Genomic DNA, 17,236 nt, shown 5'->3' with positions numbered 1-17,236 from the left:
AATATAAATCTCAGGTGGACCACACCACAGGAAAACAATAGCAATTGGATATCCACCATTAAAATCCTCCTAAGGCCCACTGTACTGTTTATTTGACATCCAATCTGTTGATTAGGTCATGAAGACCCAGATGAAGGGAAAAAACAAAGATCAGCTTGATCCAAAACTTTTATGGCCTTAAAAATGTTTTTAATGGTCAATGTTCATTCAACACTGTTTCCCATAATGTGGTCCAATTGAGGTAGTAATATATTTTATTTTGATCTCATAATATAAAATGATCTATAAAAATAGATGGACGGCATGGATGAAACACATACAACATGGTGGGGCCCAGAGAGCACCGACCATCAGCCATTGGCTGGTGGGAAGGGGGAGTAGATGGCCGGGGGCAGGGCAGTAGCCAATCCGTTTCCCCTAAAATGAGCTTTCAAAACAGATGGACGGCCTGGATGCAAGGCACATGCATTAAGGCTACCCAGGTGGATCCGGGAATCCACTCAAGCGGCGCCCTTCCGTTGCTGCCACGCTACCTGCTCTCGTCTTTCAAGCAGCAGCCCACGCCCCTGTTTCTCAATTTTCCAAGCTCCGAAATCTTCCTCTCTCTCATCTTCCAAGCTCTCATCTCTTCCTACCTTTCGCCGATCACCGCTCCGCCGGATTTTCGCCGGTATCCACTCCGAATCTGACGCCATTCTCGCCTTATAGCCTTAAACAGGTCAGTCTCTCTCCCGATTAGAGAAACACTCAGTGTCAGACGCAGCATAAAAATATCAGGCTGTATTCATGCTGGAATATTTTGGCTCGTCATGGGCTCGGGCTGGACTTGGGTCTATGTTGAACAATGCAGACCGGGCTTGGACACAGCTTGGCCCGGCCCGTTGACACCCCTACCTATACCCTTTCCATCCCAATCCTAACTCTCTCTCGCTGCCTCTGTCTCTATTTAAAACCGCTTCCCATTCCTATCATCACATATAATTTTAGGGCTGAGGTTAGGAATGTGTTGAACGAACTAGGGCTTAAGCTGCGAAGTGGAAGAGGAGAAAAAAGATATGGGTGCAGAGGAGGCGGTTCTCAGCTTCCTTGAATCGAACGAAGAGATATCGGATTCGGGTAAGTTCTCCGCTACCATCGGGATCGACCACAATGAGATCGTCAACATAATCAAGAGCCTCCACGGCTTCAGACTCGTCGATGCGCAGGTTCGTCTTTGATGGAACTTTCACGAGATCCACCCTGTGCATCAGGTACCCAGCCACATTTTAACCACTGGTCCCAAAAATCATGATCTTCCAAAACTCAGGTAGGCCACACCACAGGTAACAGATGGGTTGGAACACCCACCATTAGTTTTGTGTAGGACCCAGCATGGTGTTTATATGCCATCCCATCTATTCATCTGATGTGCCTCATCAGGATGAAATGATTACCCAACAATCACAATATTCTGTTATTCAGGTGGGGCTTACCGTGTGAATTTTGAGGTTGTAGGTAAAATAAATAAATTGGGGTGGCCCACATGAGTGTTGAATCATCCTTATTTATGGGAGCGTGGCCCAAGGAGGTGTGGTGTGTGTGATGGACAGCGTGGATTTCATGCGTGCTTAGGCATTTCTCCCATGTTAGTGAAGTAGGTACCTAGCATGAGATACCCACATATTTACCTTTTTAAAGTCAGCTTGTTTCAGAATTTCTCTTGTTATGGGTTTCTATGAAAATGGCTGTTAAAGAACCTGTTTTTATCTTCTATAACAATGGTTTCTTCTTGGTGGTGCAGGATATCAAGAGGGAGTGGTGGGTACTTACTGATGAAGGTAGATCATACACTGTTGCCGGCTCTCCCGAAGTGCAGCTCTTCTTGGCTGTACCCCCGGAGGGGATCCCTCGCGAAGAGCTACAGGTTAGGATGGCAAAATGGCCAATGTTAGAAGATGGTTTGAAAATTGCACATTATTCAATATTCTCGCTTTTCGTTCCTTCTTGTTCAATGCATGAAAATTATTAAAGGATGTTAGGCGCTTAATGAACCACAAGCTACACGACACTAAGGGCCTGTTTGGTTTTTCAATTACAAGGTAAATGTCCGTAAATGAGTAATGATTATTTACTCTTGTAATTATGTGGTGACATCATCGACATTTGATTGCAATGATGATTTTGCTACATTGTTTGTTTCACCCATAAATCACTGCAAAATTGGTAATTTTATAATGTGAAAAATGTAATGATTACAAATTACTTTACCTACTTTCTTTACAAGTGTATTTGACTCTTGATTTACAAGTCATAATTCCTGTTTAAACAAACACCTAGAAGTGATAATGATGGCTCATTTATTTTGCATTTCATAGGAAATTGGAAAACTAAACAGGCCCTAATACAAAGGTGACGATGCATGCCTGTACATAAGGCCAATCTTGGTATACCATGGTTTTAAAATCTGTTATATATGATACGTGATGCATCTGGGCCATCTATATTAATTGGAGGACCCCCCTTGTTTGTGGGGCTGGATCTAAAACAGCCCATACACAGGCTATTTTGGTTATTTTGGGAGGACGTGTTGCGATTTAGAATATTTATGTTAATTGTTATTCCTGAAGACCTGGCCCTTGATAGAGTGGAATGGCCGAATATGATTCATGTAACCAAACCCGGTTAATTGGGATAAGGCTTAGATGATGATGATGATGTTAGTTGTTATTCTCCTTTTGGATTGGATATATAGATGTCAAATTTTAGATTATGATTTAGATTTAAAATCAATGGAGTCTAGATTTGAAGATCTCTTTATGTCATTATCATATATATATATATATATATATATATATATAAGGCCATGCGTATGAGGAGTTGATGAATAATGTGATTGGAATATAAAAGAAGTGTGAGGTTGAAGAACTTCTTTGAATTGTGTGGGTTGTTCATAAATATGTTATTCTCATCCCATTTACTTTTTCATCCATCTTTTGTCAAATTGCGCAGAAGTATGTAAACCAATGGACCGTGGAGGTGTAATTCTACGAGATTTGGAGGTAATGAATAGGGCATTGTTGGGAAAGTGGGTCTGGAGGTTTGGGTAGAGGTAGGCAGCTTGTGGAGAAAAGTATCGTGTAGAAAATATGATGTTGAAGAAAGGGGAAGGTGGACAAAAGCATCATCTTTGTATAGGGCCTCCGCATTATAGAAGTCGGCAAATTTAATGAAAGAATAGGTTTGGGAAAATGTGGGGCTCCTACTCGGGAATGGTAAGAAGATTCACTTTTGGGAAGATGCATGGGTCGGGAGTAAAAAATTGAGCATCTTATTTCCCCGATTAGCAGGTATCGCCACAAAGCTGAATATTTTGGTGGAGGGGTGCTTCTTGTTTCATGGTGAGGCAGTCATTTGCACTCCTTGCAGAAGAAATCTTAATGATGAAGAGTTGGAGGAGTTGGGGCTTCTAGATCTCTTGTCAAGTCGGCATCCATTACCCCTTGGGGGAAGATAGATTGGTATGGCACATCGAAAAATCCAGTAAATTCTTTGTGAAGTACTTTTATAAGGATCTAGCTGGTGGGCTGTATGTTGGGCTGGGTGCATGCAACTAACTTTTTGGCTGCTGATCAGTTTCCAGTTAGTTGGCTAGTGTTATAAAGTTTTTAGTCATATTGTCTTTTTTGCTTTTCTTTGCATTGTCTTTTTTGTGTTCTTTGGCCTCTAGCCTTTCTTTTAATGAATTTCATTATCATTGTTTCAAAAAAATAATCTTTGGGCTTGTGTAAGGCAAATGATGAGCACCGAGGGGAATGTCATGGAGGAAATTATACGAAGATATGATTATATGGAAGTAATGCTCTATGAGATTTTAAGTCGACTAGATAATTGCTTCTATCTATACGACTTCAAAGAGGGACTCTTGTGCGAAAAGGTGGCAACATCTTGGAATTTGATTGTAGCGGTTTTGATGGTGTTTTCTTCTCTCATCCTCATTGTAAAAGAGAAGACTACTTGAAGGATTGTGACTGTGTTTATGATGCAAAACACAAGATGCTTGAGTTTTATGAAGAATATGAGAGTTTCAGAGAAAGCAAATAAAATTCATTAGAAGAAGTGTCCAAATATCCGACGAGTGATGTGCATATCAAAAGTGCTGAAATTCAAGAAGAGAAATTATTGTTGCGCGAAGCGGTAATAAATTTAGGTGCGGGAGAGGACAATAATGTTTAAAATGTAAACAAGTATAAATGGGTAGAAAGTGGGAGTGAGAGTGAGAGTCTGAACCACGACTCTAAGCGGGAGTGGCACCTAGTTGGAAGGATCCTACAACTAATACATGCGAAGAGTTTGTTGGTGGATCAATAGATGAATTTATCAACAAATCATATGATGGATTAGTTGATGAAAGGATTATAGATTGACCTTTAAATTGGAGGAGATGAGCAACTCAATAGTTGAATTAGTGCTAGTGTAGTTAAAAGGCGTGGGGCAGAATTGCCCCTGAAACGCTTGTGATTCTAGGCGCAATTACTTTTTGAAATTGATTTTTATATGATACATTTTATATAGAGGTACATATTGTTTTAATAGTTTTAGCTATAAATCTAATTTTTACATAGTAAAATATAACTAATTGTAATGTTATTACATATCTTAATAGCATGAAAGTTAGACACCACTTCAAAAACTCACACCTACTCAATCATTCAAATGAATCCATAGAACCCTAGAATTTCAAATCCCCCAATTTCCCAGACATTGAAGCCCTAATCTTGTAAAATTTCTTCTTACTCCTAGCTCAAGATCCCAATCTCAAATTTTCCTTAAATTTGGCTAATTATAAACCCTAAATTTTAAGTTTCCCCAAATCCTAATCCTAAATTTTATAATTCCCCAACTTCACCAAATTCCTCAACCCAAAATCATAATTTGCTAAAGTCAATGAGTTTACAAACCCTGAGGGCTTGCTTGGATCGTGGGAACTGCAACTCCATGCGGGAGTGGCAACAACTAATGCATGTGAAGAGTGTCTTGGTGGATCGATGGATGAATCTATCAATGAATCAATGGATGGATTAGTTGCTGAAAAAGACTATGGATTGACCTTTAGATTGGTGAAGGAGATGAGCAACTCAACGATCAAATTAGTGTTAGTGTAGTTAAAAGATGCTGGAAGAACTGCCCCCAAAATGCTTGCGACTCTAGCGCAATTATTTTTTAAAATTAATTTTATATGATGTGTTATATAGAGATACATATTATTTTAATAGTTTTAGTCCTAAAACTCATTTTTGCATGGTAAAATATAACTAATTGTAATGTTATTATCTATTTTAATAGCATGATAGTTAGACACCACTTCAAAAAATTATATCTTCTCAAACATTCCAATGAATCCACCACAAAACCCTAGAAGTTCAAAGTCCCCCAATTTCCCAAACTTATAAAGCCTAATTTCTTAAAATTTCCTATTACTCTTAGCTCAAGATGCCATTGTCAAATTTTCCTTAAATTTGCTAAACTATAAACCTTAAATTTTCAGTTTCCCCTAGTCCTTACCCTAAAATTTCCAATTCCCAATCCAAAATCATAATTTTGCTGAAATCCCCTTAGTTTGCAATCCTTGAGGGCCTACTTGGATTCAGGGAAAAGAAAAGACAAGACAAGCAAAGAAAACTCAAAGTTTTTCCATTGTTTTGATAACAAAGGAAGTACTAAGATTTGAAATAGTATTCATTAGCCTTTTCCATAGTCAAAATCTAAACATGACCTTAAAAATGGATTCCAAATAAGAATATGGTTTAGATTTAAAATTTGTGGAGTCCAGATTTGAAGACTCTATAGATCATTATCTTTTGTATTTAGTCCTATATAAAGATCTTTAAGCTATGTGTATGAGGGAATTGAATAATCTGATTGGAATTAAAAAAAAAAGGAAGTGTGAGGGAATGAGTTTGGAGAAAATATTCTCTTGCAAAGGTAGAAAACCTAAGACTCAACTTTGAATTGTGTGGGTTGTGCAGAAATATGTTATTTTTCTCTCTTATTTACTTTTTCATCCATCTTTTGTAAAATTGGTATCGAAGAAAGTTCATTTGCGGGCTTGTATAAGGCAACTAATGATCAAGGAGAGATGTTGTGGAAAGAAATAATAAGAAGATATGATTATGTGGAAGGAATGCTCCATGTGATTTTAAGTCAACTAGATAATTTGCTTATGTTGACACAACTTCAATGAGTGGCTCCTCTTGTGCGAGAAGGTGGCGACATCTTGGAATTTGGTTGTGGTGCTCTAATGATGTTTTCTTTTACAATCCGCATGGTAAAAGAGATGACCGATTAAAGGATTATGATTGCGCTAATGATGTAAGACTTGATCGAAGGATTATGATTACACTTTTGATGTAAAACTCAAAATGCACAAGTTTCATGATGAATAGGAGAATTTCAAAGAATACATTATGAGATTCATTGGAATAAGTTTCTAAAGATCTGACAAGTGACGTGCTTGTCGAAAGTGCTAAAATCCAAGAAGATAAACTATAGTTGCAAGAAGTGTGAAACGAAGTCACAACAAATTCAAGTGCAGGAGCAGGGATGGGTCTGTTTCAAAATGTAAACAAGCATAAATGGGTAGAAAGTGGGAGCAAGAGCAAGAGTCCGATTCGCAATTTGAAGAGGGAGCGACACCTAGTTGGAAGGATCCTACAACTAATAGACATGAAGAGTTTGTCGGTGGATCTTTAGATGAATCTATTAACGAATGAATGAATGGATTAGTTGATGGAACATACTATAGATCAACCTTTAGATTGGTGGAGGAGATGAGCAACTCAATTGTCCAATTATTACCAGTGTAATTAAAAGACGTTGGGCGGAACTGCCCCCGAAACACTTGTGATTCTAGGTGTATTTTTTTTTTTTTTAAAATTGATTTTCTATGATATATGTTATAAAGAGATAAATATTGACTTAATAGTTTTAGCTCTAAAACTAATTTTTACATAGTAATATAACTAATGGTAATATTATTATATATTTAGTAGTGCGATAGTTAGACACCACTTCAAAAACTTACATCTACTCAAACATTCTAGTGATTCACAAAACCCTAGAAATTCAAATTACTCAATTTCCCAAACTTTTTTTAAAAAAAAAAAAGGTCATGGCTTTATTAAGGAGCACAAAGGCTCAACGAAAAACAAATTTAAATTACAACTAGCCAAGAATGACCATTCACTTTGGCATATATCATTAGAACATGACACCCACCCAATTACATCCATTCTAACCCTAGTCTTAGAGACCCTAATTTCATAAAATTTCCTATTACTCTTAGCTCAAGGTCCCATTCTCAAAATTTTCGTAAATTTGCTCAATTATAAACCTTAAAATTTTAATTTCTCCAAATCCTAACCCTAAACTTCCCAATTCCCAAACTTCTCCAAATTCCCCAGCCTAACATCATATTTTAATAAATTCCCAAAGTTTACAAACCCTAAGGGCATGCTTGGATTTTGGGAAAATAAAAGAAAAACCTCAAAGTTTTTGCATTGTTTGGACCTTTTGCGTTGTTTGAATAACAAAGGAAATACTGAGATTTGAAATAGCTATCATTAACCTTTTCCATAGTCAAATCTCATGCACAGGATATGGGTGAAAATTGTGAGAGGAATATGAGATTTCCACTTGCCATCCAAATAAGTCCCTAAAAAATGGAATCCATAGGAATCCATATTTTAATAGTGCTCAGGGAATACATCTTGGATAATCATTGCACTTTTCTTTTCTTTCCCACAATCCAAATATTCTTAAAATCCAGAATTTCAATAACATCAAATCCTCTAATCCAAAATTTCTGATTCCCCTAAAAGCCCTCCCAATCAAGGTATCCCGTATCAGTATCGGTTGGCGTAAAGGTGCCATCCAAAACCGATACGGATACGGGGGCGTAATGGCGATACGGGGGTGTAACGACGCAAAATTTTTTTTTGCCAAAAAAATATGGATTAAATCCGAAATATTCCAAGCATTCCAAATATGCATTCATTTATAAATTGGAACATGTTTATGATGGTGTAACGGTCCACTCTTTGGTGAGAAGTTGTATCAGACTATCTGATTAATTTTTGAACCAGGTAACCTGAATTTGACTACAAAATTCATATATTTAATTTTCTAAATATATAATTTATATACTTAACAATTTAATATCTTTCTCCCAATAGTTCTTTAAAAAAATGAAATTAAATTCAGGTAGATGGCGTTGCCAATTTCGGGTTGACTTGGAGGACCAATCTATGCCCCAAATTAGCCTCAAATTCATGCAATTTATTGCCATTATCCCACTTATATATTGGTGGACATTTATTGGATAGTGAATCATGAAAAAAATCAAAAGGCCCTATTTTAAAAAATAAAAGTCCACCAAATAACAATTAAAACTATTCAAATAATTTGATTTTGACATTGTGAGTTAGCAATTACAGTTCATAATTTAATTAGTAAATTTTAAGTTAATATATGTCTCGTGTACAATTTTTTAAGGGCCCGAATTAGGCGGGACTCGGATTGTGAAGTGTAGCACATGTGTCAAAGTTTTTTGGGCCCCACTCGTGATGAATGTGTTATATTTAAATCGTCCATTCATTTGACGAGATCGTCTTAAGGCTTGACACGAAAAATAATACAGATCTAATTATCAAGTGGACCACACTGCAAAAACCAGTGGGGGATTGAACGTCTACCATTGAAACCTTTTTTGGGATCACAGAACTTTTGGATCAATATGAAATTTGTTTTTCCTCTTCATTCAAGTCTTTTTGACCTTATGAACAGATTGGATGGAAAATAAATGTTATGGTGGGCCTATGAATTGTTTAACGGTGAAAATCATCATCTCCACTGCTATTTTTGGTGTGGTCCAGACGATCTTTAGATATGATTCATTTTTTGGGTAATGCTCTAAAATGATATTTAAAAATAGATGAACGGTGTAGATATAATAAATACATCACTGTGGAGCCCATATCACTTTGATCTCCTTTGAACTGTTCGTACAACTCGGAGCTCGAGGAGTGTCAGCGTTCATCTTAGCGTGACATGTACATAGCAGCTAAGCTGGTGTGTGGTACACCTGCAACAAAAAAAAAAGAAAAAAAAAGAGAGGGAAACCGAAAAGAAAAAAGAGGGAAAGAGGGAAAGAACACAGAGAGAGAGAGAGAGAGAGAGAGAGAGAGAGAGAGAGAGAGAGAAGAAAACTGCAGCCGCAACCGCAGCTGTCCGAGAAGAGGAATAAGAAGAAGAAGAAGAAGAAAGGTAAGTTTTTTTTTTTCAAGGCTTGTAATAGCCATTATGGGTCCGTAACAACCGTTACGGTTACAAAATCGGCCCATTGCCCGTTACGCCCTCGTATCGCGTAACGGGCCCAACCGTAACCGTTACGGCCGATACGTAATCGATTTGGGATACCTTGCTCCTAATTTATGTTACATCTCTTCTATGGTATAAATGGAAACCCAAGTTGCTTGTAAGAAGTCGGATGTAGTGCTTAAAACAGTAATAGAAGAAAGAAATTAAGAAGAAAAGCTCACGGGTTTATGAAAAAAATCTATCATTTGGTGAACCTTTTTTTTTTTATTTTCCCCATAAATCAAAGCTTTTAACCTAAATGAAATGAGGAAAATGTTATCGAAGGTGGTTTATAAGATGTCTTTCCACCCTTATTGGGTGTCCAACAACCCAAATAACCATTCTTTAAGGTACTAGAAAAGCATCTCAAAACATTATGAAGGGGGAACCCAGGCTCATCTAGTGTTTGAGGAGTTGGTATCGCTACATGTTTCGTTGGCAAGAGAGAGAAGCAATATCGTTATTGCCGATAATCAGAAATGCAGGGGAACATGGGGAAAACAGTGGAATTTTTCAGTGAAACTCTAGGAGATGCCTAAATACATATATTTACATTATTAGGAATAAAAAAAAAGAAAAAAAAAGAATGCATACATAATTGGTTTTCATTTAATGAGAGCTTAAAAACATGTGCTACCGTAAGATGGTGTGGTACACTAGAGATTTGGATCTGCTTCATTTTTGGGTCCATGCCATAAAATGATCTGGCAAAATGGATAGATGACGTAGTATACAATGCATGCATTGAGGTGAACCCCTTGGTCAGGGTCCCACCCACATCTCTAGATACATGCTCGACTTAGGTGTCCCATCTGAGCACGGCTCGGCTGTGACCCCGAAACTAGTGATGTTGGTGGGACCTTGACCATAGGGCCCACCTTGATGTACGTATTGTATATCCACATCGTCCATCTGTTCTGCCAGCTTATTTTAGGGCATGATCTAAAAAATGAAGCATATACAAATTTTAGGTGGACCACACCATAGGAAACAGTGGCCATTGAATGCCCACCATTAAAAACGTACCAAGGTCCACTGTAATGTTTATTGACCATCCAACTTGTTGATAGGACACATACCTAGATGAAAGGAAACAATTTCTGAACGATCCAAAACTTTTGTGGCCCACAAAAGATTTTAATGGTCAATAATTATTGTTTCCTATGGTGTGGTCCACCTGAAATTTGTATCTGCTTCATTTTTGGGACGCTACCCTAAAATAAGTTGAGAAAACAGATGGACGATGTGGATATACAATGCATACATCGAGTTGGGCCGTACGGTCAGGGTCCCACTAACATCGTTGGTTCCTGGGTCTCTGTAAAGTTGCGCTCGTCGTGTCCAGACGCGGAGGATGCAAATTGCCTGGTGAAAGCCTTTTGCATGAACTTTCTGATATGGGAAGTCAGGAAGCTAGGTGGGGCTCACCGTCATGCTTGTGAGAAATCCACCCTGTCCATCTTTTCTTCTAGATCATTTTAGGATATGGGCCCAAAAATGAGAGATAAAAAACTCAAGTGGGTTGCACAACAAGAAACAATGAGAATTGAACGTACACGGTTGTAACATTTGTGGGGCATAGAAGTTTTGGATTTGGGCCATCAGGCTAATATTTTTTTATTTTCAGTTCATCCCAGTAGGAATGACCTTATGAACAATATTGATGGGGGCCATAGATGTTTTGGATTTGGGCCATCAGGCTAATATTTTTTTTAATTTTTAGTTCATCCCAGTAGGAATGACCTTATGAACAATATTGATGGCATATAAACAGCACAGAGTTTTGGACCTGCTTCATTTTTCGGCCCAAGTCTTAACATAGTATGGCAAAACAGATGGATGGGGTGCGTTTCCGACAAACATCATAGTGGACCCGACAACCCCCACTTAGCTTTCTATTGCAGGAAGTTCCTGCAAAAGGCTTTCAGGCTTCCATCCCACATTTCCAGCAACATGGGTGGGATAGGACTTGGTCGTGGGGCCCACAATGTATATGTTGTATATCTACGTCATCCATTTGTTTTGTCAACTCATTTTAGGGCATGGACTTAAAAATTAAGCAGATCCAACTCTCTAATGGACCACTGACCACACCACAAGAAACAGTGGTCAGTGATCGTTAACAACTTTTTGTGGGCCACAAAAGTTTTGGATCAAGCTGATATTTGTGTTTTCCCTTCATCCAGGTCTGTGTGACCTATGAACAACTTGGATGGGAGATAAACATTACGGTGGATCATAGGAAGTTTTTAATGGTGGGTGTTTAATGACCACTATTTCTTGTGGTGTGTGATCCACCTAAGATCTGGATATGTATCGTTTTTTGGCCTATGCCCGAAAAATGACATGGCAAAATGAATGGACAACATAGATATACGACGCATACATTAAGTTGGATATTTAAAAAAAGGAAAGCTAACCTGGTTCTTTTAAAACCCTAAAACCTCTGTATACAAAAGGAAATAGAAACCCCCTTTTCCTTTTATACCCTAAAATCCCATTCGGAACCATCTTCAACGCCAATTCATTCTGGGAAAATAGCCATCAAAGGAATTTTTGACTGAAATTCCCAACAAAAATACAAAAAGCTTACCGAAATCCTTGAAATTCATTACCCTAATCGAAGACTTTTGGGTTTATTTTGTACCTTCTAAAGACTGGAGTTAACAATTTGCAATCCAACTGCCAACAATCTTCCAGAACTCTTCAAAAGGTGTCAAAATTTACTTTCTCAAACATTTCTGAAAGAAATAGGTATTTTCTATTTTTTTTTTATAAAAATTTCTAGTATTTACGGTGAATGTATGCTTGATTTTGTCGCCGATGATCAACGAAAATGTTGACAATTTTACCATTTTATTGGAAAAGCAAAAAAAAAAAAAAAAGTATTGGCGAAATCTCACCAATATCTGGTAGATATTTGAAATTTGGGGTTTTCAGTTTTGATGAGAAATTATCGGCAATAATTCAATATTTTTGCCGACAACTTAAACACTGGGCGCACCTAGGCGCCAGGTATTCGGTGCGCACCCTAAAGACATGCCTCAGGATGGTGCCTTGCCTATGGCATAGGCGAGGTGCAGGTGGCCTAAAATGCTTAGGCGTGCGCTTGGAATGCTTTTAACTACATTACCTTCACATTATTGGTGTATGTCAAAGCTGAGATGGTCAAATTGGTTGCATCTTGAGGATGATCAGAGTGCATAAATCAAAGGCCATTTGTTTCAAGGAAAACACTAGGAGCTGATAGGCGTAAAACTCCATTACTACAGAAGTAGGAGCTGACTTTTATGATGTTTCAAATATGAAACAAGATGTGGCATGACCTAAAACACCATCAAGCTCCGTGAAGCCAGGGAAGACAAATTATATAGTCATCCAATGGATCGTTACGGGCTATCAACTCAAGGTCAAGTTTTTTGGAGCTAGGGAATCAATGCATCTTGGCCATCCAATCACCATTAGATGGGACCCCTTTCGATTGTGGGCTGGATGTAAAACAAACATACGAAGGATGTTTTAGTTATTTTTTGGAAAATCTTTTGAGATTTATTATCTTTTTTCTTGTTATTTTTTAAGACTTGATGACCTATGGCCCTTGATAGAGTGGAATGCTGGAATGGGATTCATGTAGCTGATCCCAATTAGTTGGAATATGGCTAAGATGATGATGACTTGTTATTTCCCCTTTCAGATAGCTTTTGAAAAAAAGATGTCAATTTTGTGATATGATCTTGATCTTTATTTATTTATTTTTAATTTAAGATACTAAATTTATTAGGCCGAAATGGCTTTTAAGAAAAACAAGGAGGAAAGAATAGAAAAAACAACCCAAAAGAAAAGAAGAAAAGGAAAATACAATCAAGCCGATTAAGGCATCCGCTCCCTTATAAACTGATGAACTCTACAAATAACCCCCAGAGCTGAGCTACTTCTATTTCGGAAACAACAATCATTTCTCTCAACCGAAAGGGACTAGATAACAGCTAATAAGGCGACTCTCCAGCTAGGAAGATCTTTTCTCCCTAGGCCACACAATTCTAAGATCGATAAAACTCAACAAAAGAGTTCGACATCACTCAAGAGAGACCAAATCTAAGCAAAACATTGCTCCAAACCTCTTTTGCTAGGCGACCATTTATGAGAATATGATCCACTTACTCAGCATCCTTGAAACATAGTGAATGAGAATATGATCCACCGACTCCGCATCCTTGAAACATAGGAGACATATACTAGGAAGCACCATTCTCTCTTACAAAGATTTTTTATAGTTTGAATCTTGTTTCAGCTAGACAACTAAGCGAAAATTGCTACTGTTAGAGGAGCTCCATCGAACCACACAACACCAGTGTGGCTGCACGAAACTCGGAATCAAAACTGGAAATTAGGAAATAGAAAGATTTAACTGTAAAATACTCCATATTTATCCCAGTGCCAGACTAGAGAATCCTTAGCATCCGAGTTTTCCTGCAACCCCTGTAGTCGAGAGATGAGGCTGGTCAACTCCTTAGATTCAACATATGAAAGATGAAAAGTCTTTTTCATCTATCACATGCAGTGTTCGAGTTGTCGATATCGCTACAATTTTCGTTGGCTGGAGATACTGAAACAATATCGTTATCGCCGATAATCGAAAATGCGAGAAAAATAGGAAAAACTGTGGAATTTTTCAGCGAAACTTTAGGAGATGCCTAAATACACATTTCTTTTTCATATTTAAGAATAAAAAAATTACAAAAAGAATGCATGCTTAATAAGTTTCCATCCAACTGTCCAATCCACCCACCCACCCACCCATCCATCCATCCTCCTAATCCAACCATCCCATCCATCCATCCTCCCATCCAACCATCCCATCCATCCATCCCTCCCTTCTACCCATCAATCCAAACCATTCATTGCATAATCCATATAAATAAAAATTTTAACTGTTTTTTCATTATATATATATATTGTTAATTTATTTTTCAAAAATATTTAAAAATAAATAATTTAATCCTTTATTTTTCTTTAAATAGAACCAATGGATCCTAATGGACCACTTTCGGTCAGCATATCCTCATCATATGATAAAATGGGCCTCAATGAGCCCCATTTAAAGAAATAAATGACTAATTTATTATATCCCAAAAACATATTTATTTTAATATTAAAAATACAAAAAATGAATTCTATATGCAGGCACTTAGAAATTGCACACATGGCACACAAGTAATCTAATTAAATCGTCCAAATTATAGTACCTAGTGTAGTTATATCATAAATCCAAAGTTAAGTATTAGAATGGTGGACACTAATTGGACGGTTAAAATAAAAGAAATCCAATGGTCCTATTTTCATAAACAAGCATCCATGAGTTAAGGTTATGATTGTTCGATCAATTTGTCCATGAAATTGTGACTTGGCTAGAGAGGGTTGCTCACCTATGAAATTGAAATTTACATTTTACAGAAAATTAGTTGGGATGCAGATTGCTTACGAGAGCACATGAAGCTGGGTGGGGCCCACTATGATGTTTGTGAGAAATCCACCCCGTCCCTCTGTTTTTCCTAATCATGTTAGGACATGGGACAAAAAAATAGGCAAATCCAAAAGTCAAGTGGGCCACACGACACAAAACAATGAGATTGAATGTCCACCATTGAAACATTCGCAAGGACACAAAAGTTTTAGATCAAGCTAATATTATAGTGTTTTCAGTTCATCCTAGCAGGAATGACCTTGTTAATGGTTTGGATGGCATATAAACCTTACAATGGAGCCCGGGGAGGTTTTAACGGTAGGCATTTCCTTACCCACTTTTTCCTGTCACGCAACCCACTTGAGTTGTGGATATGCCTCATTTTTTTGGCCCATATCCTAACATGATCTAATGCAGGGGCATTTTCACACCAGGCTCAAGTGGGGTAGCCCGTAGGATGGGGGGACACACTCGGGGTGGGTGACCCATGTGATTTGGGGCCCACGGGGGAGGTCTCGTGTTCGAGACTCCTCACCGAGGGTGATTGATGCACATTTCACACCAGGTTTGAGTGGGGTAGCCTGTGGGATGCGGGGACACACTCGGGGTGGGTGACCAGATTCGACCCAGTTCGAACTAAACCGACGGCCTGGATCGGTGCGGTTTGGGTAGGATCAGGCAGATCCGACCGTTTATCGGATCAGGTTCGGATCAATGTCAATCCAGATCGGACCGATCCGAAATCCGATCCGATTCGATCCGGGCCATATATGGTGTGTATTTTATAGCTTCTAATAACTTTCATTATATATATGTATGAAAAAAGGGAGAGTTGATAAGAACTTACATAGGTTTTGAGCTGGTATGCTAAAGATCATGATTCTTTTGCCATCTGAGTTGCAAAGAGAGAGAAAGAGGTGCAGTTCTTTGCTTCTTGCTTGATATGCCAGGCAAATAGACAGGAAGCGGATTGGCTGGTGTACCTCACACCAGCTATATAGCTGCTATATTGACATCAGTAAGATTTGTGGGTCTGATATTCAAACTGTCCAACCATTTGGCGAGCTCATTTTAAGGCTTGAGACAGAAAATAAGACGGATCTAACCATCAACTGGACCACACTGCAAAAACTAGTAGGAGATTGAACGTCTACCATTGAAACCCTTTTTAGGGCCACATAAGTTTTGGATCAATATGAAATTTGTTTTTCCTCTTCATTCAGGTACTTGTGACCTTATGAAATTTGTTTTTCCTCTTCATTCACGTACCTGTGACCTTATGAACAGATTGGATGTAAAATAAAGGTTATGGTGGGCCCTACAAATTTTTTAACGGTGAAAATCATTATCTCCGCTGCTATTTATGGTGTGGTCCAGATGATCTTTGGATATGATTCATTTTTTGGATAATGCTCTAAAATGATCTCTAAAAATAGATGAACGGTGTAGATATAATAAATACATCACTGTGGGGCCCATGTAACTTTGATCTCCTTTGAACCGTTCGTACAACTCGGAGCTCGAGGAGCTTCAGTGCTTGTCTTCGCACGACAAGTACCTAGAGCAGCTATATAGCTAGTCTTACCTACAGACAACAGTACTTGGGAATTACAAAGCTTCTTCAGGAAGCTATACAGCTTGTGTAAAGCTTCTTCAAGAAGCTATATAGCTGTTGTGAGCTATAGTACATTTTTATCCTACTGAGTAAACTATGTGGGGCCTGTCTTGAATTTTTTTGGTTTATCCACACCGTCCATTAGTTTTTTCAGATCATTTTAGGCGTTGATACTAAATTTTAAGTATATCCAATAATCAAGTAGATCGCACCATAGGAAACAGTGAGAATAATGATTTCCACACCGTTGAAAAAAAATGAACGATTCGAACCTTGCCCAATCCGATCCGACTCGGTTTTCCTGACTGAGTCGAATTCGAATCGGTTTGAGTTAGATGACCCGGACTCGGCTCCGGATCGGATCGAGTTCAGGTCAAGCCCTGCAAATTTCGAACCGAGTCGAGTTAGACCCAATCCGATCCAAGTCGGTCCGATGCCCAGCTCTATGGGTGACCCATGTGATTTGGGGCCCACGAAGGGGGTTCGGCCGAGGTCCTAACCCATGTGATGTGGGGCTTAGGCTATGAGATAAAGGGATTAATTCGTCATATTCTAACAGTTCGAGCTTTCAGAGCAAGTAGTTAATTGTCCTGCATCAAATTGGTATCAAAGCGGGACTCCTCACCGGAAGTGATTAATGCAGGGGCATTTTCACATCGGGCTCGAGTGGGGTAGCCCGTGGGATGCGGGGACACACTCGGGGTGGGTGACCCATGTGATTTGGGGCCCACGGGAGAGGTCTCGTGTTCGAGACTCCTTACCGA

The 17,236-nt window shown here is 38.5% G+C and overlaps 1 protein-coding gene across 3 annotated transcripts in view; it reads left to right on the top strand.

Moving 5' to 3' along the window:
• Positions 1 to 477: 477 nt before the first annotated feature.
• Positions 478 to 17,236, top strand: part of LOC131254379 (phenylalanine--tRNA ligase alpha subunit, cytoplasmic) — a 51,648-nt gene continuing 34,889 nt past the window's right edge. Inside the window, exons 1-3 of one of the 3 annotated variants that reach the window (XM_058255377.1) lie at positions 478 to 718; positions 1,020 to 1,205; positions 1,781 to 1,903. In XM_058255377.1, the coding sequence (XP_058111360.1) occupies positions 1,056 to 1,205; positions 1,781 to 1,903 (273 nt within the window). In that variant the 5' untranslated portion in view covers positions 478 to 718; positions 1,020 to 1,055. Of the gene's footprint in view, positions 719 to 987; positions 1,206 to 1,780; positions 1,904 to 17,236 lie in introns of all 3 variants that reach the window. The other 2 variants (XM_058255375.1, XM_058255369.1) reach the window with 2 other exon arrangements.

This window comes from Magnolia sinica, chromosome 1 (genome assembly GCF_029962835.1).
Source record: "Magnolia sinica isolate HGM2019 chromosome 1, MsV1, whole genome shotgun sequence".
Lineage (NCBI taxonomy): Eukaryota > Viridiplantae > Streptophyta > Magnoliopsida > Magnoliales > Magnoliaceae > Magnolia > Magnolia sinica.
The sequence above is the reverse complement of the archived record's forward strand: the minus strand, read 5'-3'. Positions and strand labels throughout refer to the sequence as shown.